This window comes from Triplophysa dalaica, chromosome 10 (genome assembly GCF_015846415.1).
Source record: "Triplophysa dalaica isolate WHDGS20190420 chromosome 10, ASM1584641v1, whole genome shotgun sequence".
Taxonomy (NCBI): Eukaryota; Metazoa; Chordata; class Actinopteri; order Cypriniformes; family Nemacheilidae; genus Triplophysa; species Triplophysa dalaica.
In genome coordinates this window covers 22275456-22302089 of record NC_079551.1, presented here as the reverse complement: position 1 = coordinate 22302089, position 26634 = coordinate 22275456, and the positions used below count along the sequence as shown (strand labels likewise).

Here is a 26634-nt window from a genome sequence, read left to right as displayed (position 1 = left end):
TCCGTCCGTCCGTGTGTGTCTATGTCGATGTGTGTAAGTATGTGTGCATATTGTGTGTGTGGAGCATTTGTGGGTATGTCTGTCTTCAGTGTTTTCACCTTTTTCTTGATTTTACAGGTATACGACTTTAGTTGTTTTGCTTATAGTCAATATATCTCATGTACAGCTGCTTTGTAACAATGTAAATGATAAAAAGCGCTATATAAATAAAGTTGAGTTTAGTTGAGTTGATATCGAACAGATGGTGAGCAAATGTCCAACATGCCTGAAGTACATAAACAAACAAGCTAAGAACCCATGATCATAGCTGTTCAGACTGCTGAAGGGTGGGAGAAAGTTGGCACTGACCTCTTTCATTTTAATGGCAAAGATTATCTGTTGGTGATAGATTATTATTCCAACTATCCAGAAATCGCTCTGTAGTACTGTAGTAGTGGTCAGTGACAATGGGCCATGTTATAATTGCAAGGAACTTGAGCAATTTGTATTGCAGTTCTAATTCCAGCTCACAACCTCCAGCCCATTGCATCCACAAGCAAACGGGAAAGCGGGACGGGGAGTGCAAAGCATAAAGAGGCTTCCCAAGAAAGCTTTAGAAGATAGTTCATATCAGTATCTAGCTTTACTGAGCTACAGAGTTTCCCCTTTGGAGCGTGGTGTTTCACTGGCTGGAGTGTTAATGGATTGTAAGATATGTACCACTCTACCGCATGTCTCAAGGATCACACTAAACAAAGATCTCAGAAGAAGAAAGGAACTGTTGAAAAACAAGCAAACGAGATATTTTGACAGACTACCAAAATATTTCCACCTATTTGCAAACGATGTTGTGAGAGTTCAAAATGCAGACACTATGAGTAGAAAAGGTGTGGTACTGGAAGATGTCAATCCCAGATCTTACAAGGTGCAAACTGAAAATGGCCAGGGGCTCAGAAGAAATCGTCGTAGTTTGTTAAAAACTAAAGAGGATGCGAATGAGCATCAGCAAAGTGGTATGGAGCAGAGTGATGATTGCATCTTTAAATCTGATTCTGAGTTGCCACCTAAAGACATTGAGCTTTCTCATCTACAAATATTGCGATGAGCGAGTTGTATTATAAAGAAACATGAAAGATTGAATCTTTAAAGACAATTATCATATGTTTTGAACAGGTTTAATTAAGCTTTGTTATTTACCTGCATACATACGTTAAATATTGTGTTGATAATTGTTTTGAAATGTATGCATTCATTTATTCACCCTTTAGAGTTACCCGGGAGTTCAAAGTTACCACTAGATGGCTGTATTGTGTAACGTGTTTAGATGGGGTCGATTTGGCTGAAGAAGACATGTAACATAATGTGCAAAATGTTCAGTAAAAGAATACACTAAACTCATTAGTGTATGAGACTCTCTATTTTGGTCTTAGAACCATAAAGCATAACAGTGACAAAACAGATCGCGGTTGATCCGTGATTCGTACGGATCTTATTCTACGGTTCGGAATGCTCACTCATAATTCAGTAACGTATCTAAGAAGACGAAAGAGAGGCAGTCGAGATACTTACTACATGACTGCTGCCTCATAACACCTGCCACATTTAAAATCCGGGCCCGTATTTATCAAGCTTCTCAAAGTGCCATTTTAGTCTTAAGTGCTGAGAATTCAGGAAATGTACTCCAACTTCCTAACTTAAATATAAAAGCAGGTTATCAAATTTCTTTAAGCTAAAAATCACTAATACTCTCCAAATTATTTAAAGAGTAAGTAACAATAGATGATGAAAATTACTTTTCATGCAGACTGTTTTGTTGCCGTGTTTGAAAGAAAGCAGTCTGCCAAGTTTTAAGTCCGAAGGTGAATGAATAACAAAGTTATTGGCTTGTGAAAAAGGGAGTAGACTCGGAATCACGCGAACGAGACGTGAACTAGTCCGAGTCTCTAACTGCCGCGTATCTACGTCACTAGAAATAGTCCCGGCCTAAGTTTTAATTTTAAATCTTCATTTTGTTTAAATATGCCGTTCTTTTTAAAATTCAATTTATACAATGTTTTCATGAACATCTTTTTATTCGTCGAAGGTAAGACATGGCTTCTGTTCAATACAGACAATATACTACTACATTAATGCATAAACCAAGGAGACATACAATTTAAAACAACATATGAAGAATTAGGATTTTATTTAGATATGACCATTTGGACAGACAATTAAATGCATTACTGCTCTTAATAAGTCCACATAATGCAATTAAATTAATTAAATAAATAAAGGTCATATACAGTGTTAGGTACAGACATGGAAGATGGTATTTCAAAACACAAGAGGTACAGAAATGATGGCTTTAAAACACACATTCTTAAAAACATTCAGTAGCGCACATAAAAAGTACTGTAAGGCACTCTAATCTTCACATAGCTTTCCTGTAGCTCAGTGGTAAGAGCATTGCGTTAACAATGCAAGGTTGTCGGTTCGACCCCAGAGGATTGCAAATAGCTATGTAAAATGTATAGGATAAAAGCAATGTAAGTCGCTTTGGATGAAAGCGTCTGCCAAATGCCTAAATGTAATGCAAATGTCTATAGTAGACTATCGTTATAGTGAAAGCAGTAGAAGGCTGCATTATGGAAATTATATTTTTATGTATATTGTAGTATTGTGTTAAATATTTTAAATATAAATATTTTGAACTGAAAAACTGTGGTAAATACTAGAATATAATTTACTTGGTAATGTTCAAAAATACTATATCTTATAAATTTACTAAAACTTACTTTAGCAAATGCTTAGCATACTACACTATTTTTTCATGTGGAAGTGTAAAAGATTACAATTGACACAATTCACATGATTTTTTAATATATATTGGGCAATAATATATGTCTACAGTTGTATCTGATGTCCACAAGAGGTCCTCCAACACCACAGAACAAATTCTATGAATAGCATATAAGGTTGTTGAGGCCAGTTTTATTATCATTTAGCTAATTTATAATTTAATAATTATGTTATAGCTGCCAAAACATATCTATGTTCTTGTTTCATTATAATCACTTAATTCTTATGTTATGTATTGTACTGTTATTTTACACACAAATGAGATGGAATATTGTTATTAAGCCTATTTAATTTTGCACGACATTTCTTAATAAGGTCACGTGCCCTTACAAATTAATATAAAAATGAATATAAAATATCAATCAAACTGCAGTTGGTTTGTTTTGAGTTCAGCCGTTATACCTAAAAAATACATCTCATTTTGCAACCACACTTGGAAGACACTTCTCTTTCTTCATTTTCATCCTACTGACCTTAGTTGTTGTACGAACGAAGAATGCCACCCTGAAGGAGATTTTTTAGTAGGCTACAGAAGCTGACACCAAGGTTTTTTATTAAACAAATGAATTTAAAGTGTTTTCACAAATCCCTTAGTGTTGGTAAATAGTGTTAGCAACATAAATGGCAGTATTTCCCAAATAAACCCCATTCCTACGAATTTTGTCTTAAAAAAGAAAGTGTTAATAATTCTGTGAAGCACCGTCAAATTAGAAAGCAAATGATGTGCTTGCAGATGAGTTAAATAATCGGTCCTTCATGTGCTGCACATGGAGATCACACCCGTTTCAAATCATTCTTGATATTGTGCTCTTATCCTGATTTGCTCTTGCGAATGTTGTAGTTTCTTTAGATGGTTTGTGCGGTTACTCTTTACATTTGTGCTGTACATATGTTTCACCAATTGCTTCCTAGGTTGACTGTTCAGCGGTGTTTGATTCTCTACATGTCTCTCGTTCCGAGCATGTGTTTGATTTGGCTGTGCAGGAACTAAATCTGATATAAATGTTCATTCTGTGCCTGTTCTGTTGTAGAAATCCAATACATTTTGTTTGGGTTCTTTGCTAGTTTCTAATGAAATCCGATACATTTGGAGCCAAGTTTAGCGCATACAAATATGAAATACCAGCGTTCTCAAAGTCCTAATTCACAAAGAGAATACAATAATAAAAAAATGTCCAGTGTTTTCTTCTCTTTTTAATTCCTTACCTATTGCGTCTTCCTGGTTTTCAAATTCATTATAATGAGCGTGTCTTATATGCTATATGTTTGACGGATTTTTCTGAATATCAAAATGTATTAAAAATGACCATGTTGTAAGGCAATGTGGTATAATTAAAACGGGCACTAAGAGCAAATTCTTGATTTAAATAATCATGAAGACTAAACAAGGAAAGCTTTGCTAAAATAAAAATGGTAAGGGCTACTATGCTTGATGTGACTTATTTGGACAACTGTAGTCTTGGGTCTCGCGTCTACACACAATTACCTGTCCAGGTGTCCAACATCTGTACACAAAATTACGTCTTCAGGTGCAATAACACGTCCACGCGTTATGTCGTCTGTACACGTTATGTCTAAAGAAATATTTGCCAAAAGGGTCTTCCATAGTTAACACAGTTATAAGAAGACCACAGACATATAGAAATAAACATTAAAAACTGGATATTCACCACAGGGGGGTCTTTAAAACAATGAACATTTATTTTTTCTGGAAAATATAAAAAGTACTTAAATAACAAAGTACTTTTTACTTATTGGTTAACAGCTTTTGATTAGAACTGGCGAGAGATTTGTCCTCTGATGACTCGCCTCTGCTGTACGTATTCGCCATCCATACATCTAATTCAATTAAAACATGCCGAACTGGTTTTAATTAATTATATAATAAAGGACATCTTAAGCTGTACACGGTCACTAACAAGTAATTAGTTCCCAGATCCTTGTCGTCCACCTGTAAAACAAATGATAGTTTAAATTAGGAACAGAGAAAGCAGATATTAAAAACTGTAACCACACTTCCGCAGCATATAGTATGCATGGTAATGTGGAAAGTATGTTATATTAAATGTGAATATTTTACAAGTAGATGTTAACGGTCATAAATGGCAGTCACTTCAGGACACTGCAGACAAAGGCGGTCCTGATTTTTTTTTTCTTGCCGGTTAGGACAATTGGGTTGGATGTTTTTCTTTCTCCATTATTTGTGTATACTCTGCTATTGTTGCCCATGAGGTATGTGTTCACTAACCGGTCCAGTTGATACCTCCGTTTTTGATCCAATAGCATAATGTAATTTTGCCTACTAACATTTAAAAAATATATTTGTGGATCAATTGAATCATGATTCATGCATGCTAAGATTTTGGAGCTATCCCTACAAAGTACACGCATTCTGTATGCATAAAATACCAAGCATTAAATTTGCCAAAATCAGTAGAATCATCAGTTGCAATCTATTAAATAGTTTAAATATTAGACTGTTTCAAACAACCAACATTTTGGTGAACACCTACCTCTTCTTCCTCTTGACCTTCCCCTGAAGCCACCGCCTCTTTCACCTCCACGGCCACCAAAACCTCCCCTTCCTCCGTCTCGGCCATCAGAACCTCCCCTTCTTCCGCCGCGGCCATCAAAACCACCCCTTCCTCTGCCATCAAAACCACCCCTTCTTCTGCCTCGGCCATCAAAACCACCCCTTCCTCTGCCTCGGCCATCAAAACCACCCCTTCCTCTGCCATCAAAACCACCCCTTCCTCTGCCTCGGTCAACAAATCCACCCCTTCCTCGGCCAAAGGAACCACCTCTGCCTCGACCTCCCTCACATTTTGGCTGGGCATAGTCCACAGACACTTTTTTCCCATTGATCTCACAGTCGTCCATTGTTTCTCTTGCAGCTTTGCAGTCTTCTTCGGTGTCAAAGTTTACGTAACCAAACCTAGAAAAACAGCATTCAGTCAGTAGGGTAACATTCTCTGTTTGCACACCTCGTGACCAAACATCACATTTAAATGAATTACTTGAGTGAAGAGATTATACACAGACCGTATCAAATACCTTTGTCACTCATGATTATTCCTGTCATTAAGAGCTTGACTAGGAGATATACACAGATAGTGTTTCCTAGTGTTAAAAGTGAGCAGCTCATGAGAAGCAAAACAGTTGAAAAACAAAACACTAAAGGCAGATACCCTTTTGAGGATCCTGTCTCTCGATCTGTGATGATTTTGGCGTTGACGGCTCCATCAAACGCATTTTTCAGTGTCTCATCATTAGTATCATCTGACAGGCCTCTGACAAACAGGGTTTTTAAGGGTCCTATGAGCAGACACAATAAAATTAGCAATGACGAGCAAAGAAATGACTAATGAAAAGCTGAGAAAGTCAAAAATACGAACTATAGCTCCATCTTTCTCCCTCCATCTTCTTGCTCTGACTGAACACTGTGTGACACTGTGTGACACTTCTGGCCTCAATCTCGGCCTTGTTCACAGTCTTTAGTGCCTCTATGGCATCCTCCACACTGGTAAACTCCATAAATGCACATCTGCAAGCCAAGACAACCATTTTGAGCTGAAACTTCACATTCACAAACATTCTTTGGACACCTGAGACTTAAATGACGTATTCAAAAGTAGGGCAAAATAGATCTCTGTAAAATTTCCTATGGTTAGCCATGTTCTCAGGGTTGCTGCAAACACGTTAAAAGCCCAACTGACTGCTGCATATCATGATATTATGAATCGTTGCTAAATAAATAAATTTACAACAAACTAAGAGGAAATTTTATAGCCCTACTCACCCCTTCTGATTACCAATATTAAGTGGTATTTTGACGCTCACTGACTTCTCAAGCACACTCTGGGTAGAGTCTTTGGTCGAACTGAATGGCACTTTTTTTACAGCTTTGGATGATGAAAAAGCAGCTAAAAAAGAAGCAGGCAGTTAACATTATTGCTGAGGAAGTGGTCAATAAATAAGGATAGAAACACGCAACAGAATGTTGAAAATACACACCTGAGTTTCCTATTCTGGCTTCTTTATCTTCCCTGCTTTGACAGAACTCTAGTCTGATATTTCGGCCCTCAATCACAGCGTTGTTGCAGGTCTTCAGCGCTTCCTCTGCATTCTCCACACTCTCGAACTCCACAAATCCAAATCTGAAATAAGACTCATTACATAAAGCCACCAAAAACAAAATACCCAGCTGTTTCAGTTATAGTAACAGGATCAGTTGAAGATTTTACAGTGAGCAAATATTTTTTCATGTTACATAATTTAAGTATAACAATTCTCAACTTTTAAAATGGATGTTGCATTCAAAGGCGACTTTTCCATGTAACTGTGTACAACCAATCCACAGCATTTTCTTTGATTTCAGCAGGTAAAAATGCTAGATTTTGCAATGACTTTGAAAAAATTGTATTGCTTAATTTGAATAGTTAAAAATACTACTTGAAATGACAAGCAGGGTTCTTCATTTAATTTCCTTTTATCAAAAGGCTTGCAACAGATTCATAATGACCAAGTTGCCAAGGCCCACCCAAGAGCAACTGGGCTTTGTGTTGTTCACAGGCAAACCGTTTAAGAACTTGAGTCAAGTGAGCCTCACCGACATTTTTTTCGATTCAACTATATGGAAAGCCTGCAACAGATAATGCTTACGTCTTGACTTCAACGGAACGCAGAAAAGGAAACCAGAGGTTATTTTTTAATGGATGTCAGTGGATGCTGTTAGCGGTAATGTTTTTGCCAAGTTTAAGTTCCCTTCTATCTCTCTTTAATAAGAGTATCTTTGCTAAAATTAGATTTCCTGTATATCAGTGTTTAAAGCATGGCACAAACAATGGCAAGGTCATGGGTTTGATCACAGGGATTGCACATAGTCAGAAACAAATGTATAATACAATGCAATGTAAGTCATTTGGATAAAACGGGCCTGCCAAATACATAAATGTAAATTTTGGAGCAGGTTTTGACAGAATGTGCGATGTGAAGACATCACATGGCGCATCTTCGGCCAAATTATGCAGAAAATCTATGAAACTAAGAACAATTTAGACCAAATAGTATTTTATAATCTATCAGAAATGCCATCAGAGGAAAATACTCAGCCTCCGTACTCACCCGATCGATTTGCCTTTTTTTCGTGATATTCTGATGCCCACCGCCTTCTCAAACACACACAAGAGAGAGTCTTTGGTGGCACTCAATGACAAATTGTTGACAAGAAGAGTTTTGCTTGACTGAACAGCAGCTAAAACGGAAAGCAAGCAGTTGAGTGTTAATGCTGAAGAGGTTGTCAAAAGCTAAGGATAGAAACGCTTATAAATCATTGAGCAAGTTGAATATACAAACCAAAGTTTCCCATTCCTCCTCCAACTCTTTCTTCCTTGCTTTTGCTGATCTCTATGTGGACAATTCTGCCCTCAATCTCCATGTTGTTGCAATTCTCCAGCGCTTCCTTGGCATCTTCCACACTCTCAAACTGTACAAATGCAAATCTAAAAAAAGCTCTAGTTTTAATACAGAGTCACTGTAATACATAGAGCCATTAAAACCAGAGTCAGCATCTGCTTCTTCAGAAAGATCAAATCTAAAAAGCTTTTTTTTTTTAAATATATAAAATAATGTTTCAATGGTAATCCTCAGCATATCGTGAAATTATGAATCGCTCAAAACAAATTTCATAACCAAGTTTCATGATACATGCCATATAAGTGCCGACAAAGGAATTTTCACCTGCCCCAGTACTTACCCCCGCAGCCTCCCATATTTTTGTGGTATTCTGATGGCCACTGCCTTCTCAAACATGGGCCGGAGAGTGTTTACAGTCACACTATATGACAGGTTGCTCACAACAAGAATTTTATTTGCTAAATTAGCAGCTAAGAAGAGAGAAAATGAAAGCGAGCAGTTAGTTTCAAAGGTGCAGTTTGTAAAAAAAAACGCAGCTAGGGGGCGCACGATCAAAACAACAACAATACCGTAGCTTGATGACGCTGTGAAGGAGCGTGGAATTATGGGATCTGTTGTCTCCAACTCCATGGCTAATGGCCATCAATCAGACCCGAACGAGAAATCATGATAGCAGAGGAGGTAAAGTTTTATAAACGTTACAAATAATTGTGGTCCATAAATAAGTGACTGCTCGAAAAAAGCTAGTGGCTTGCTAGACACTTTTTCCGCTTTTGTCCACGACAGCTGTCATGCGGTTTATACGTCAGTAAATGCAGTAACAAAGGGTAACGTGGACATGACGCCACTGACAGGCAACTGCACAGCCCCGTATCACTGTTTAGAATGGTTAATTTCTCACGATTTACAAGAAGTTGGAAACATTTGAGATATTGCAAGTACTCCGCTGAACAAAATATATAACACTAGCCTAGTGGTTTTGGGATATTTTACTGCAAAATTCTTACAAACTGCACCATTAATGCTGAAAAAGCAATCGAAAAAGTTAGATCCCACATTGACCGTAACACTTTAATACACAGCATAAAATATTTCCATATCAGTACTTGACTATCTTGAAAGGAGGTTTACAAGCTGTTATCATTTCTGGTCATGGTAAGATTCATGTTTGTGGCAGATGTGTTTGTCAATTACCTTTGTTTCCTACCATGTCTTCTTTACTGGCTCTGTCAAGTTTCACTGGTTGGCCCATTACATTCTTGCCATCAAGCTCCAAAGCTTTCTGTAGCTCATTCTCTGATGCAAAGTTAACATAGCCAAATCTCCTAGAAAAACAGAGTTTTTTTTTTTAACAATGGTTGTAACGATATTCAAACCGAACAAACCGCAAAACCTCCCTTGATATGCAAAACTACCATGGAGTACCGAGGGTCCCGGCCGTTGCACCATTTTTCCCAGTACCACTGTTAGCAGGTCAGAGCTTTCATTACAGAAACAAAAGAAGCATGCAGCGACTGTTGCTCAAGCTCAATTATGTGGTGACAGTACAGCAGCAGCTTCAAAATAACAAATTCACCTTGAATGTATATAAGTGATGTCTAATGCACTTTAAAAAGGTCACGTCTTTCAAAAATACGCTGTTGTCAGAATTTTCGCCAAACCACAAAATCGCATTTAAAGGATTTATGGATAAAAGCGATTTTTAATTTGAGACTCAAGACACATTTTTTATTATTAAAGGAGTAGTTCACTTCAAAATGAACTGCTCCTTTAATAAGGTATAATAATTATTGTGGAAAGTGAATGGGGACAATTTTGAAGTAAACTAAACGCCCATAAAGGTTTCCTCAGATGAGCACTTTCAACAAGCTGGTATGATATATTAGGGTCTTCATGAAATGTCTGGAACATATTTTTCTTAAAAACACTCACTGGGTGTGTAAACAAAACCCTTCTTGCCTCGTCAAAAACAGCTCTGCTCACAGCAACCCGTTTTGGTGCATGTCTCTTTAAATAATAATGAGATAAAGCGAATCCGTCGAGATTGTCAACACACGTGTAGTACTGCCATGGCAATGGTTTAGCCAAATTATATTTCCTGAATTCAAAAAAAACTGCTTGCCGCAGCTTAACGCTTAACGCACATAATATATATCAACATTCATACAGTTAAAGTCCAAGTGTCCATCTGCGTAAGTAAGTTTAACACTAGTTTTGAATGTTTTATTTAGCGTGTGAGTGACTCTCTTCGCAATCATATCCTAACATTATCCTCCAACATATACGGTACATTTACGTCAGTTCCAACTGTTGATAAATATTACTTACATAGGCAGTTTTTTCTCGCTCAGTCGGCCTCGATCACTTTTGAGGAACATTTTTGAAGCCAATCCTGCTTGTACTGTCCAAGGTTGAAAAAGCACTCTGGCTTGAAGTGGTTTGCGCAAACAAGCAGGTTTTTCCTTATGGTTTCTGATGGATTTCCTCTAAAAATAAAATAAATCCACCCATGTCTCTTCCTAGGATTGGACTCTGTGCAGAGACTACACTGCATGTTGTCCTCAAACTTTTACAATGGAGTCACATACAGCGCTGTTGCTTTTGAAAACGACAATGGCGGCGCGCTGGGTGGAACTTTGAAGAATAAGGGGCAGTAGCATTATACGAAAATCCTCTTTGAACATCACAACCGGAGCTAAATCTGAACGGCTTGATTTCTCACATGCTTGGAGGGAAAGGCAATCCAATACAAACATACTTGGTTCTTATTCTTCACGTTTTCTGGGTTGCTAGATGCACCGGGGACCCGATTATAGCACTTAAACACAGAAAAAGTGGGGTTTTCATACGTCACCTCTAAGCCACAAATACACAGCATGTTTCATGGTTCCATTATGTTCAATAGGGTAAAATGATCTCATCATGCTGTCAATCACGCCTGCGCCGAATAAATATTCATTATAAAGGAGAAACAAATAAGTTTACATTTAGACATCATATTATATGCTTATTAGGGCCGCATTCGAACACTGATAACACTTTAAATTAATAACATTATGGTGATTTTTGGGGGGGTAAACTATACTTATTAAAATGAAAATATGAAATAATTATTTTATAAAATTGCACAAATTTAGAAACCAATTAATTCGATTCAGAAGTCCAGCACGTTTAAAACAAACAGTTTTTCTTTATCTGTATAAATTTGTTGACAAAACTTACCAAACAAGACAATATTGTCTAAAATAACACAATATTAACTTATTTATTGATATATAAATATATAAATGAGGTTCTGCTCATAAATACACTTAAAACAATGTAATGCGATTTGTTATTGTTATATAGTCAAGCAGGCAGCACAAATGCTCTTCCTACGTGCTGCTCACATCCCATGACGCATCACTTTGCCTTATATGACATAGCTATTCTTACTTCCTTTAGATTTAATAAAAAAATCTAACAATTAAATAACTAACGGCTTTCATTTTTTCTAAATATTATAAACCTAAATTTGTCTTCTGAAGAGAAACGTGAAGCCAGGGTATAAAGTTTATACCGTTAAATTGTTGTTGTTATTATGATTATTCGGTTAAAAGAAAATCTAGTGTACTTTAGTATTTCTGGTGCCATGCCATGAACCCTGCACACAGTGAACCAAAATGTGCTCATTACAGTCCTAGATTTAACCACAGACTTTAACACATAACCCAGTTTAAAATAAAACATTTACTATCCACAATAGTAAGATGCACTGCAGTTTTGATGTGAAATTATTTTCTGTGTTCTTTGGCTATTCTGATTAACTTACTTGTTGGTGCAAAGACACACTTTCTGAATTTTAAGGCCTTCATTTGAGAAGAAATGGGAGATTGCAGATTTAATTTCATGGACATCCTTCGTCCAGTTTAACTTGCCAACCAAGAGAATGAATTCTGAAAATTCAACAAAAAAAAGTGTTTGCTAATATCTTTTTGTGTAAACAGATTCAAAAGGGTGACATCACATACATCAGTATCATGTCTCTTGTTAATCATCATATAGCACTTTTCCACTGCACATTTGTTTTCGGTAGAGTACACTTGGAACCTCATCCGAGGTGGTACTAAAAAGTACCAGGTACTAGGTTCTGTACCCAATAGAAACCCCCCCCCCAAAAGTGAGCTGTACCACGCCATACCATGTGGTATTTTTTTCGGTGGAAATGTGCCGCTAGTTTAGCTTTTCTCTGAATTTACAACAGATGGACTGCAAGTCTTACCTTCATCACTTTTTGCCTTCTTGGCTGGGCTTGTTTCTTTGTCTTTTGTGTTCATTTTTCTTTTTTCTTGAGTTACAGGAGATTCAGAAAATAAAGGTACAACATCAAAGTTTGATTTAGAAATGGAGGAATTAATCTGAACTTTAAAGCAGAGGTAATGTGCTATTTCATGCATTCAGACTTCTTTACACAGTTACACATGCTGGCTTCTCCAGTTTACTTTTTTTTCCTAACATTGAGTCCAGTTTCGTGCTTGGTCCCAGCGCTGAAAGATGCCGGACATGAACTGCAGGCGGTAAGTCAAATCAAGTCATATGCCGATGTTTTGTTGGCACTTGCCGTGTACGTGCATAATGTACACAAAACAAACGTTTAGTGAATCAATGCGATGATGTTTTGTGTGCTCGTGCTGTAGTTCAGCCACCCCTGCACGCCTTCAGACACTGGTCTATTTCCAGAACTAATCATACTGCTGTAACTGTCATTTAGAAATTTTATCAAACTAAATACTCTTTGATGATACGAAGTATGCAAAACAATTGTATAGGTACTCAATAATAATATGAAATTGGTAGAAACTGCAATCATATATCTTAAAAACATTCAGCCACAATACAGCTATACATCAATGGCAGGCTGATCCTTTACATGTGAACCATCCTTACTTTAGTATATATACAATAGAAAGGTCAATAAACAGAAGTAGGCATAGCTAAATGCACTAACCTGAGTCCCGTTTCTTATCCTCTTTCTTTTTTGTCATGTATGTTAGTCTGACCATTCTGCCATCCAAGTCTTTGAAGTTCCAGGTCTTCATTGCCTCTTTGGCATCCTCTACACACTCAAACTCCACAAAGGCATACCTAAAACATACGACAACTTCAAGTCCCATAACACAAAATTACATGCATCATTCCACAAACCTATTTATTTATAATGCAATATGGTTCCGAAAGAGGTTTATTCTAAATGTACTTGCAGTAATTAGTAAATTTATTCAAATTCAATAAATACTGGAGGTACCCAGGGACATTTGAGCTCAAACTGAACAAAGCAGATGGACTGTGGTTTAACTGGGACAAAGGAGGTGTATTTATCTCATGACTCCTCAGGAAGCCTCTTCATTCTTGAGTTGGTGATTGGAAGCGAATTATTTCCTTGTATACAGTCTAATTTTATTTACCCCCCTCTCTGTTCTTTGGAGAAAGTAAAATACTGAAGCACTGGAGTTTGCTTGGGTGCAGTATTGCAACTGCCCAAGGAATGTATCAAAGGCGGGAAGGCATATTTATCAACATCTTTATTGAACGTTTAATTCTCAAACAATGTTTCGGTTGTTTCACAGTATGCAACATGCAGACTTGGTTTCTAAGATACTTAAAAAAACTTGAATCAACAAATTTTCGTTTTAAACAATATTTCATGAGAATAGCCCAAATAAAATTGATTGCCCTAGAACTCACCCTTGCGGACGGTCATTTTTGTATGGAATATTGACAGCCACAGCCTTCTCAAACATACCCCGAAGAGAGTCTTCAGTCACACTAAATGACAGATTATTTATAAGTAGTCTGCTTGTTGTATTAATATCTAAAACGAAGAAAACAAAGAGTAAGTGTTAATGCAGAGGAAGTCATAAAAAAACAACTGTAAACTGTAGACCATAACTTCAAACTTGGGCGTTGACAAGATTGTAAAGTAACTGACCTGGCAGAGTGGTACTCTTTTTTCCCATATAATCAATGACGATGGAGTTTCCTTTAACATCTGACCCTTGTGCCTCCTCAAACACCTTGTCAGCAATAGCTTCAGTCGCAAACTCAATGTAAGCAATTCTGTCATACCCCCCCAAAAAACAAACATCATTCAACACACACTTGTATATAAATATAAATACTGTTAAGTTGTGTTTGTTTGTCATACCCTCTAGCCAAACCATTTTTACCAAATGGTAGTCTGATATCAATGGCTTCTTGAAAGATTTCCTTCAGATCATCTTGCTTTGTTGAGTGTGGAAGGTTTTTTATGAACAAAGTACGTGCACATCGCTCTAATGAAAAAAAATAGACATGAACAGCTGCAACCTTAACGTTTTCATGCACTGCATACAAATATTTACTGATCAGTATTCTTGATCCCTGAGAAGCAAACAATTAAGCTTTTAGTTCTGGACATGGTATGTATGATGCCATGTATGATTGCAACCAAATTTACCTTGGATTTCCTGGACATTTTCTTTGTCACTGGCTCGGTCAAGTATTAGTGGTTGGCCCCTTAACTTCTTGTCATTCAGCTCCAAATCTTTCTTTAGATCTTCCTCTGAAGCTAATTCAACGTAGCCAAATTCCCTACAAGCAAAATATTATTTTAGCCAATGACTTAAAAACATATACCAGATGTAGTTGCGTGAACTAAGCCACCAAGATAAGACTGTGTCTTAATAACTAGTAGGGGTGAAACGATACTTTGTGTTACAATATTTCGAGATGCAAAAAGGTTACGATTCGCATCATAAAGAGACGGGGATATTTTACGATATGTTTAATTCTATTTGTTCAGCCCTCAAGAAAGCTACCTACTCTGCGCCAGCGTGTCACGTGTGCTTATCTCACATATGCGGTAGAGAAAGAATGGGAATCAAGACACAATCTTGGTCTCCAAATTGTTTACAAAACGTCATATTTTCCTTCACAATCGGCATTAAAACACAGCAAACTAGAAGTGTGACTGCAGGCGTGTCACCCCGAAACTTATTACAAAGCCGCAGCACAAACGTTTTTAAATGCCAATGTTTATTTATCCGCTAACTTGAGCTGTTGCATAAAACGATATGCAAAAAAGTAAGTCAAAAGAAACCAGCGCTGTTTCCGATCAGCGAAGCTAAGAAGTGAGTCATACTGTATATTAATATATTGTGTTCTAGGGTTGGGCCGATAGACAATGTGGCTGACAGCCATCACGATGTTGGGCTGGCATCGTGATTGCCCCGCATGACGCAATTTTCATCATCAGGTTCCGCGGTCGTCCGCACATCCCGTACGCTTACAGCAAGATAAAATGTTGACAGCCGAGTCCACTGTATGACATTCTGCGCATTTGTCGAGCTCGTCTATTAACGTTTACTATGTTCCAGTATGATTTGGAAGCTGCAAAACGCGTGTGCGCACGCAAGACTTGACAGACGAAGAAAGTGAAAGCAAACAGTGAAGCGTAAACTTGTCAATGACTATGATGACCTGAACTGCGAGACATCAGTACTGCCCGACCTGCTTATTTAACTAAATCACAAACACAGCCAGCCTACAAGATCTACTCGTCTTACCACGTGAAATAACAACTGTGCAGGTTGTTTAGAATTTAGATATAATTAATATCGCATATAAGTATTTATAGTCCATCTAATATTTGACCTGTGGTTCTCTCTCCTTTATCTCAAATATCTCAGTGCTTTCACTGTGCAAGTGTGTTTGCGTGTGTGCGTCTATGTCAATGTATGTAAGTATGTATGCATGCATATTGTGTGTGTGGAGCATTTGTATGTCTGTCTTTTGTTGTTTTCACCTTTTTCTTGTTTTTACAGGTATATGGCTTTAGTTGTTTTTCTTGTATTCAATGTGTCTCATGTACAGCTGCTTTGTAACAATGAAAATTGTAAAGTTGAGTTGAGTTGAGTACATGGGCAAATACTTGTTGAAAAGTACGTTGTCCTTAAAACTGGTCGCAAAATGCAATTTGGTCGCAGTCTGGAGACCTGATATAATTTTTTTAATGTTTTGGAATATGGCTATCTAGCAAACTGATATAAGCCGCAATTTTAATTGCCACCCACGCATCAATCTGCAAAACATTACCTTTCTTTTCCCATGGAAGGACCGTTATACAGCAGACATAAATCTTTTCCGCCCTGCTAACTCTTTCCTCTTGTGTAATAATTTATAATGATGGAGCGTCCTTTAACATCAGACCCTTGAACCTCAGGCAACACTTTTTCAGCGATACCTTCCGTTGCAAAAATGTACGCAAATCTGTTCCTCAGCCCGAAAAAAGTAACATCTATTACAAGTTATTAGAACCTAATGACACAACATTGTGGTTGTTTCTTACCCTTTGGTAGAACCTTCATTGTCTACTGGTATTTCAATGTCTGTGGCCTGGTCAAAGACTTTTTTCAGTTCATCTTGTTTCACAGAGGAGGGAAGGTTCTTTATGAACAAAGTGCGAGGATCCGTCACTGACAAAGAAAAAAAAAGACCTTAACAGGTTTTTTTGTACACCACAAATACATTTTCAGGGCTGCGTTTCCCAAAAGAATCATAGTCTTAAGTTGTTCATAGCTCCATGGATGACAATGATTCTAAGATCAACTTAAGGCTACAATGCTTTTGGGAAACGGAGCCCAAATCAGTACTTTAACCCACATGGCAGTTCAGGCAAAAAAAAGCCATCATCACTTCTGGAGACGGTCAGATTCATGTTCATTAGATAAGTCATTCAGTAACCTTTCTTGTGTTCCCATTATTGTGCATTTCAAAAAGGTGACATCATATACATCAGCATTACATCCCTTCTTGATCATCATAGATTAGTGTTTCTATGAATTACAATATCAATGGACTGCAAGTCAATAATGAAACTGTTCCATACCATCGTTCTTAAGATAATCAGAATCCTCGTTTTCTTCTGTCAGCAGTGCCTGCAGAATTGGAGACGATTAAAGTTGTTATATCGGTGTAAATGTTACATGAACGAGTAAGTTATCTGTGCAACTCTTTACCTCTTCCTCAAAGATGTCCTCCTCGCCGGACTCTTTCTTGAGTTCTTTCGGAGGTGGGAGAGCATTTTCCACCTGAGGTGCCTACAGAAATTAAAGATCATTAATTTGGGATAACGAAAATCATACCTAGAAGTAAAACTGACATTAGTCGGGCAAGTTTTAAATATCAATGTTTTGTTTCTGCTTTTCTTGTACTATATACTCATCCCTCGTATTATTATATTCGTAAACAAATACAAGTTTAAGTTAAGAAAAAAATAGCTCTCTAACATGAGTCAAATTGTCATGGGGCTAACGTTAATAAAACAGACGTTATCCAATTATGAATAACCCATAAAATACAGAACAACACGTCGAATAAGTTCCCATCGAACACCTCTAACGTCACAAAATTATCTCTTTTTAGGTCTTATAATCAAATAATAAAAAACAACATTATTCTTTTTAAAACAAACGTCTGAATTACGTCAGAAATGTCTACAAATCATACCTCGGCTAGTTCCATCATGAGTAAACAATGTTATTTGCTGAAAAAGATAAATAACATGTAGCAAGACAAACTCTTCAGTCACACGTGCTTCTGCAGCACTGGTATACAACTTCTTGTTTGATTTTATTGGCGGTTGACAATCCAGATTAAAAGGCACATTACCGCCACCTACTGGACTGGAGAATGAGAAGTAGATAATAAAATGATGCATAAATTAGTAAAAATGATCTGTTATATTCGTTCAACCCAGTAATTCTAAGATAATTAATTACATAATCAAGACTGTTACAAGATGTCTTAACCAATAAATGTTCTACATAAAAAATGTATAGTACAATGCTTCGGATAAAAGCGTATGTAAAATGTAATGTAAATTGTCATATTTTAATGGCTGATTTGATATCCCAACTCCTTCCTAGCCTCCTCATATTTCCTGCTGTTTGTTCTACATACAAGATGTGTTCTACATCTTGTGTGTACTACAATGATCACAATGTCCATGTAGGGTGCATTTCTATGTGCAATAATTGATTTAAGCCAGTATGTCCTATTCTTAGTGGTGTCATTACCCTCTGTTCCGTTGGATTTCTGCCCTGCCCTGCCCTGCCTCATACTCATACCTACTAGTTTTTGTATGTTGTAAAGGTACCTTCCAGTCTCTGATATGTCCCAATATTCCTGTCATATTTTGTGTATGTGACTTTTTATAATGATTTTAATTTCTGCTTTACTAAATGGTATTTGAATATCACTCGTTGATATCCTTGGCGGTGTTTGATGGCATAGGTCCTCCACCGTTTCTGTCGACAGGGGGATTGTTTGAAGGCATCAGCCCTTCATCATTTCTGTCGAGGGGGTTGTATGTAACGTGTCCTTGTGTAACATGCATACATGTCCGGCTCGCTAATGCCTTCCCATTGCATGCATTCGCGTTTACAATTTATCCGTCTGTTTGGCCCAAGCGTGCATTCTGGCCCCATATGTTAGCGGTCCCTACCTGCATCTGATTCTGACTATGTCGTTCATAACAGCATTTAGGGTGTCAAATAAATACTGACTCTGTTACAGGGGTTATACAAATTAACCACAACTACACTGTCTTTAAAAGTCCATATTTTGACTACAACAGATAGTCAAATAGTTCTTTGCCTTAATCTAAGGGAATTCAAGCATGGCCTGCGACAGTTCACCCAAAAATGAAAATTGTGTCATCATTTACTCACTCTAAGGTTGTTCCAAACCTTTATACATTTCTTTGTTCTGCCAAAGGAAGATATTTGGAGGAATGTCAGTAACCAAACAGATCCCATCCCCCATTGACTGCCACATTTATTTTCCTATGGCAGTCAACCGTTTGGTTATTGACACTCTTCCAAATATCTTTCTCTATGTTCATCACAAAGACATGTAAATAGATTTGATACAACTCGAGGGTAAGTAAATGATGAATTGTCTCTTTAATAGTGAAAGGCAAAGTGGCAAGGATAATTCTAGAAAATGTAAGATGTGTAGATGTCTTTCTACAGTTGCTTTAATTTGATCACTTCACAATATGTCACTTTTTTCCTGAATCCTGAATTGACTATTGCAGTGCTGCACAAAGCTTTGCGTTTCAGTTCATGTTTACTTGTGTGAATCAAGTCACTCATGTTGGTGGTGCATACTTTAACAAGTCCAACTATTATACATTGACAAATACTCAAACTATCAGCAGGATGACCAGACATTCTTTTAAATTATTATTATTATTATTATTATTTAGTTTATTTTTAGGACCAGTCAGTGAAATCTAGCAGTGAGGATGCGAATTGCAACCAGCTGCTCACTCCACGCCTCCCTTTTCGAAGCACTACCATGGTTGACACAGCATGACGAATTACGTGCAAGGGACACGGAATATACTGTAGGTAAGTGGTCCGTGTACGTTTTATTCATTTGATATCCTATATTAAATAAATTAATGGAAACTGAAAGATGACTCGTATTTTCATTTTTCGTTTAGTTCAACAAACGAAAAATTAGATTTCGCCCCGATTTTTCATTTTTCGTTTGTCGTTTAAAAAACGGATTTCGGACTCAATATGGATTCGTACATGTGGGCGGTGCTGTCACGCCCCTTTCACCCGATTGGTCAAATCGCTCACCATTCTGTACGGACTTAATTCTACCCATCAGATTAAGAGTCTGTACGAGTGCGATACTGACAAGTGTTTGCACTTTAAAATATGTTTACTTCAACCACCAGACAGCCTCGCATATCTTAGACCCGCTAGGTTAAGAGGGACGTGCTCACTGGACTTTCTCTTGTTTTCTGTGCACCTTGTCTCACAGCAGTTTAGGCATTGTTATGTTTTTTGTTATAAATCAGAAATGACAAGGATGCATTTTCCCGCAATAGAAAGTGGGTTGGATTGTTTCCCCGGTGTGGGCGTAGCCTAAATGCGCTCTCTCTTTATGCGCTAGCTCAAGTTCAAAGTCTACTCCTGATGCAAGTTGGGCCAATTTTCACTTATTTTAATGTTTATTGTTATAAAAAAGTGGATGAATAGGCTCTATATCACGAACTTTGATACAGATCATTTAGATCAAACTCCAAAAATTCCATGATGACCATAATTCTTAATGCTGTCCACAAGAGGGGGTGTCAGCCTCTTTCAATCTAATTTATCCACTCTCCATACAGATAAAGTATGAATATGTTGTAGCTGTATTTCTGAGAACAAACATCACACATAAGGAACATCATGAATCTGCACAGTTGGGAGCCGGTGTTACAAAATTTTCTGTTACCCGTGATATTTTGTGACCCTAGTAGGCGCTGTTGTCCCTATCGACAGTTCTCTACGCAAAGAGCGTAAATTCGGGCGAGGATGCGCTTTGTGCTCGTGCGCAGCTTTTTAATCTTGGGCAATAACGCGCTTTGTTCTCGTGCACGTTACTGTGAGCGGGCTTTTCAGAAAGTCTGTTTGAGAGTGCTCACGTGACGTGGGTAGCTGAACACGCCGATTGAACTGTACAAAGCAGGTTCATTTAATTCGTTTGGAATTATTGTGATTTCCATGGTAATTGTTTTATAGCCAATATGTAGGTGTGTGTATGTGTAGATGTAGATATATATACACACACATATATATATATATTCACTTTTATCCTAATAATAGAACAGCAATCACGACAATTCTAAACATTGTCCATTTAAGAAACATGAACATAAATGAGCTTCGTGTTATACATACATGCATTATAGGCTATAAAATGTACATAAGAACATAATATTATAAAATTATATGTTTATAATGTACAAAGTAACCTTTTAGTCCTACAGCAGGTCACCATATATCACGATGCACAGTAACGGGCCTAAAATATTCCGTTACCTTCCTCTGTTTTACACAGAATAGCCTTATTGTTCTTCATATTCACTCTTTAGACATCTTATGCCTTCTTGGTCTTATCCTGAAAAGCATTTAGCTGTGATGATATCAGTGACTGTGGTACAGCAGGTCACCATATATCACGATGCAGAGTAACGGGCCTAAAATATTCCGTTACCTTCCTCTGTTTTACACAGAATAGCCTTATTGTTCTTCATATTCACTCTTTAGACATCTTATGCCTTCTTGGTCTTATCCTGAAAAGCATTTAGCTGTGATGATATCAGTGACTGTGGTACAGCAGGTCACCATATATCACGATGCACAGTAACGGGCCTAAAATATTCCGTTACCTTCCTCTGTTTTACACAGAATAGCCTTATTGTTCTTCATATTCACTCTTTAGACATCTAATGTCTTCTGTGTCTTATCCTGAAAAGCATTTAGCTGTGATGAGAACAGTGACTGTGGTGCAGCAGGTCACCATATTTCACGATGCACTTTAACGGGCCTAAAATAATCCGTTACCTTCCCCTGTTTTACACAGAATAACCTTATTGTTCTTCATATTCACTCTTTTGACTGAGAGACCATTTAAAGGCTCAGGAAACCTTTGCAGGTGTTTTAAGGTAATTTGCTGATTTCTGAAGACACTGGTTTTCATCATCTATTAGCCATTATTATCACATTTTTAAAAATGAATCAGAGATTGGCCATTTGGGATTTCATTTGAAAATAAAGGTTGTTTTGAATGTGTTAACTTTTTGGAATTTATTAAACTTTCTCATATATTATTATGTTTTATTATAATTATTATTATTATCTCATTATTAGTATGCAGAGAAAATTCTTGCTGGAGAGCCTCTTCAATTTTCAAATGACCCCTCTGCGGCTGAAAAATACAGAAAACAGGTGGCGTTGACACTCCTAAACGAGACAGGTATTATTTGTTTATTTCTGTCATTTTCACGATATCGTATATTATTTCAATGATTAACAGATGAAACCCATTCCTAAGTTGTATTGTTTTATTGGTGACCAGATGACCTCAGTGAGCTTTGCCACTATTGTGGGGAGAAGGATGCAGGGCAAGGAAGGACAACTGCCAAAAAAAAAGAAAATGCTTGGGTAAAAATTGTATTAAGTATACATCTGTCATGATAGTATGCTATATTGTATTTCAGTTATTTATCTTAGAAATGTTGTTGCATTACTATTACTTCTGTTCCTACAGGTCCAGTGTGACGTGTGTGACCGATGGTTCCACATACAGTGCGCTAAAATGGTGGACCCCAGGAAGTACTTCAGCTGTGCTGCATGCCAGTTTGTGCCTCCAGATTAAAATTCTACTGCATTTTCTTTTGCAAACATGCAAAAAAGTAATAAAGTAATGTGCAAGACTTGCGCTTAATTGATGTGGTTACTGTGATTGTGTAGGTTTATGTACTTATTTTAAGGTACATGATAATCAAATGCTTCTGAAATGCACCATAATATATATTTTTTTAATAATTATTTTGCTGTTTTGAAAAATAAAGTTTAATAAAATACACTTAAATATACTTAAAGTCAAAGTCCAAGTTACAAGTTACGTGCATCGTGATATATGGTGACCTGCTGTAGGACTAAAAGGTTACTTTGTACATTATAAACATATAATTTTATAATATTATGTTCTTATGTACATTTTATAGCCTATAATGCATGTATGTATAACACGAAGCTCATTTATGTTCATGTTTCTTAAATGGACAATGTTTAGAATTGTCGTGATTGCTGTTCTATTATTAGGATAAAAGTGAATATATATATATATGTGTGTGTATATATATCTACATCTACACATACACACACCTACATATTGGCTATAAAACAATTACCATGGAAATCACAATAATTCCAAACGAATTAAATGAACCTGCTTTGTACAGTTCAATCGGCGTGTTCAGCTACCCACGTCACGTGAGCACTCTCAAACAGACTTTCTGAAAAGCCCGCTCACAGTAACGTGCACGAGAACAAAGCGCGTTATTGCCCAAGATTAAAAAGCTGCGCACGAGCACAAAGCGCATCCTCGCCCGAATTTACGCTCTTTGCGTAGAGAACTGTCGATAGGGACAACAGCGCCTACTAGGGTCACAAAATATCACGGGTAACAGAAAATTTTGTAACACCGGCATGCAGATGTGTATGTTAGTTTGTAAAACACAAAATTTAATTCTGCAAAAAATTATTTTATTCTCACAACATCACATGTAACCAAACTAAATGTGACCTGAAATGTTTTAGAAATTTAAGTCAATTTATCACAAATAATTTTCTTTCAACAGCGACAATTTTATAGTACAAGTTTATGAACATTGCTGAACTTAAAACAGCATTCTGTAATGATGATTGGGAACATTCATCGATTCATGTTTAAGGAGAAATAGTTCACACCATGAAAGTGAAAGTGACCGATTCGTCAGGTATGGTGACCCATACCCGAAATGTGACCTCTGCTTTTTACCCATCCTGTGATTAGTGAGCACACACACAGCAAGTGATGAACACACGTACACCCGAAGCAGTGGGCAGATATCACTGCAGCGCCCGGGGAGCATGTAGGGTTAGGTGCCTTGTTCAAGGGCACCGCAATCGTTACCCGCCGGGCCTGAGGATCGCACCGGCAACCTTCTGGTCACAAGTCACAAGGAGATGGTGGTCTAGTGGGTTAAACCACTGAACTGGTAATCAAAAGGTTGCTGGTTCGATCCCAGCAGCCACCACCAGTGTGTCCTTGAGCAAGACACTTTACTCCATGTTGCTCCAGGGGGATTGTCCCTGTAATAAGTGCACTGTAAGTCGCTTTGGATAAAAGCGTCTGCCAAATGACTAAATGTAAGTCCAACTCTCTAACCATTAGGCCATTATGACTACTACTAACCGTAATTTCCCCATCAGCTATATTCCAAAAATAAAAAATTCAATCAATATTCTTCTCCCCAATAATTATTGTGATCCGAGTAAATTATATGTACAGTATGCATGTATGTATGTACAGTGAGGGAAATAGTTATTTGATCCCAACACTGATTTTGTAAGTTTGCCTGCTTACAAATAAATGCAGGACCTATAATGTTTAGGTTTATTTTAACTGATAGAACCTGAAAATCAACCAAAATATCAGTGGAAATAAAGGTTATAAATTGATTTGCATTTCAGTCAGTGAAATAAATATTTGATCCCCTACCAACAAGCAAGAATTCTGGCCCCAAAGATTGGTTATGTGCCTACATGGCCCACAGATTATTCCTGTCACTTTAAGACAGTACTCCTAAATCATCTTATGTATATAAGAGAGGCCTGCCAACAGAATCTGTATCTCCCATTTCAACCTCTCCACCACTATGGTCAACCAAAGAGTGGCTTAAGGAGACGCACATTAAATGTCCTAGCCAGTCTCTAGACCCTAGTCCTATAGAAAATCTGTGAAGGAGGTTAAAACTACAATTTACTGAGCGACAGCCAAGAAACCTTAAAGATATAAATCGTGGCCTAATGGTTAGAGAGTCGGACTCGTTACCAGAAGGTTGTCGGTTCGATCCTCACGGCCGGCGGGTAACGATTGTGGTGCCCTTGAACAAGGCACCTAACCCTACATGCTCCCTGGGCGCTGCAGTGATATCTGCCCACTGCTTCGGGTGTACGTGTGTTCACCACTTGCTGTGTGTGTGCTCACTAATCACTAGATGGGTTAAAAGCACAGGTCACATTTCGGGTATGGGTCACCATACCTGACGAATCGGTTGAATCTTATCTTATCTAGATTGACAGAGGAGTGGACTCAAATATATCCTGACACATGTTCAAACCTGGTGACCAACTATCAGAAATGTCTGACCTCTGTGCTGGCCAACAAGGGTTTCTCCACCAAGTACAAAGTTATGTTTTGCTTGGGGATCAAATTCTTATTTCACTGACTGAAATGAAAATCAACTTATAACCTTTATATAACATTTCCCCCTGATTTTTTGTTGTTGATATTCTGTCTCTATCAGTTTAAATAAACCTACCATGAAAATGATGGACCCTTCATTTCTTTGTAAGCAGGCAAACTTAAATCAGCAGGGGATCAAATAATTATTTCCCTCACTGTATGTATGATTAACAATAGTTTTAGCATTTGTCTTTTGTTTTAGTTTTTAGTTTAGGCATTGACTCTTTGTTTCCAGTTTAAAATAACAGCTTTATCTAATTGTGAGAATCTACATATCACTATGTTTTGCAAATGTTTGAGGGAGAAGTGTGTGTGTGTGTGTGTGTGTCTGTGTGTGTGTGTGTGTGTGTGTGTGTGTGTGTGTGTTTGTGTGTGTGTGTGTGTTTGGTGGTGGAATGACTATCTGTAGGTGACCAGATTTATAGATATGCTAACCGTGTTGTGCCTAAACTAGGGCTTCTGTTGTCATACAGTATTGAAGATATGCTGTGAACTGGACATCCATGTGTACTGTAGATATTATCTAAATTATCTTTGGCTTATTTGTATCAGTACCTATTGTGTGATTGCTCCTGTTTGACATGTCGCTTATTGCTCCCTGACCTCTCTGTAATACTCTTTGGATAAAAGCGTCTACTAAATGACTAAATGTTAATGTAAATATATAGTTCTATCATTTTGGTTTTGTAACAATTTCTGAACCAGCTCATGCAGACCGAATGAGAAACCCAATTATAAAGCAGAGTTATATACACTGCCCGTTCAAAAACAGTCAACAACAGCATGAATTCAACTAAGCAAATAGGTAAGAGCCTCCCATTGGATTTGAGGTCTAGGTTCAACAACGTTATGTGCCCAGAGAATGAGGTCAGTTGACTGAATGATCAAGTTATGCCATCAATGGGTTCTTTCCTTCCTGATGGCACGGGCAGATTTCAACATGACAATGGCAGGATTCATCAGGCTCAAATTGTGAAAGAGTGGTTAAGGAAACATATACATCATTTTCACTCATTGGCCACCACAGAGCCCACACCTTGACCCTATTGAGAATCTTTGGGATGTGCTGAAGAAGACTTTGCGTAGCGGGTAGACTCTCCCATCAATAAAATATTAGTTTTATCGTTTAGATTTTGTAACAATTTCTGAATAAACTCATGCAGACCGAATGAAAAACCCATTTATAAAGCAGATTAGTTTTTGTTGAGAAAAACCAGCACATCTAAATTTTCAGGTGAAAGTCGAGTCTGTAAAGTACCCTAGGTGTCGACAGAGACACTTACATACAGATGTCACGGTTTGTGAAGCAAACACTCAAGACAAGCAGATACTCCAAACTGGTATAATTTAATCCACAGAGACACACGAAAAAGCACAACACCATAAACACATTCAACAGCGGACAAATAACAAGACCAAAGGAATAAGACAGTAAACAAGGGGTAGACAAGTGATGGGAATAGTGTCCAGATGATGGGGATCAGAGTTATTCCGCTATTTTTTTTTATAATTGAGGAACAT

At 37.5% G+C, this 26634-nt stretch overlaps 1 protein-coding gene and 1 long non-coding RNA gene across 5 annotated transcripts; one reads left to right on the top strand and one right to left on the bottom strand.

Annotated features, from left to right (window-relative positions):
* Positions 1 to 4498: 4498 nt before the first annotated feature.
* LOC130430354 (nucleolin-like) lies at positions 4499 to 17888 on the bottom strand. Of its 3 annotated transcripts, XM_056759431.1 has the most exons (22): positions 17761 to 17888; positions 17271 to 17351; positions 17141 to 17189; positions 16601 to 16727; positions 14711 to 14844; positions 14420 to 14546; positions 14204 to 14331; positions 13960 to 14086; positions 13223 to 13359; positions 12497 to 12562; positions 12047 to 12170; positions 9430 to 9560; positions 8805 to 8867; positions 8576 to 8705; positions 8176 to 8321; positions 7945 to 8074; positions 6835 to 6977; positions 6620 to 6743; positions 6216 to 6364; positions 6009 to 6135; positions 5334 to 5755; positions 4499 to 4771 (listed from the first exon to the last, which is right to left on the bottom strand). In XM_056759431.1, exons 1-22 carry the CDS (start codon positions 17776 to 17778, stop codon positions 4746 to 4748), a joined length of 2709 nt encoding a protein of 902 aa, XP_056615409.1. In that variant the 5' UTR covers positions 17779 to 17888; the 3' UTR covers positions 4499 to 4745. The 3 variants fall into 3 exon arrangements, with proteins under 3 accessions (XP_056615409.1, XP_056615408.1, XP_056615410.1); XM_056759430.1 differs by having other exon boundaries at positions 8576 to 8867; XM_056759432.1 differs by lacking the exon at positions 8805 to 8867.
* Positions 17889 to 19617: 1729 nt separating this feature from the next.
* LOC130430499 (uncharacterized) lies at positions 19618 to 22692 on the top strand. Of its 2 annotated transcripts, XR_008907825.1 has the most exons (5): positions 19618 to 19667; positions 21682 to 21763; positions 21969 to 22074; positions 22177 to 22262; positions 22369 to 22692. It is a non-coding gene; the product is annotated as an uncharacterized LOC130430499 (long non-coding RNA). The 2 variants fall into 2 exon arrangements; XR_008907826.1 differs by lacking the exon at positions 21682 to 21763.
* The last annotated feature ends 3942 nt before the right edge of the window (positions 22693 to 26634 follow it).

Bases quoted from the DNA above. Each gene is read 5' to 3' on its own strand.
- LOC130430354 (XM_056759430.1), bottom strand. The intron at 13,360-13,959 runs GTGAGTTCTAGG...CGTATGTTTTAG, and splicing joins AAAAATGACCGTCCGCAAGG to GTATGCCTTTGTGGAGTTTG. The intron at 6,136-6,215 runs GTTCGTATTTTT...GTCTGCTCATAG, and splicing joins GGGAGAAAGATGGAGCTATA to GACCCTTAAAAACCCTGTTT.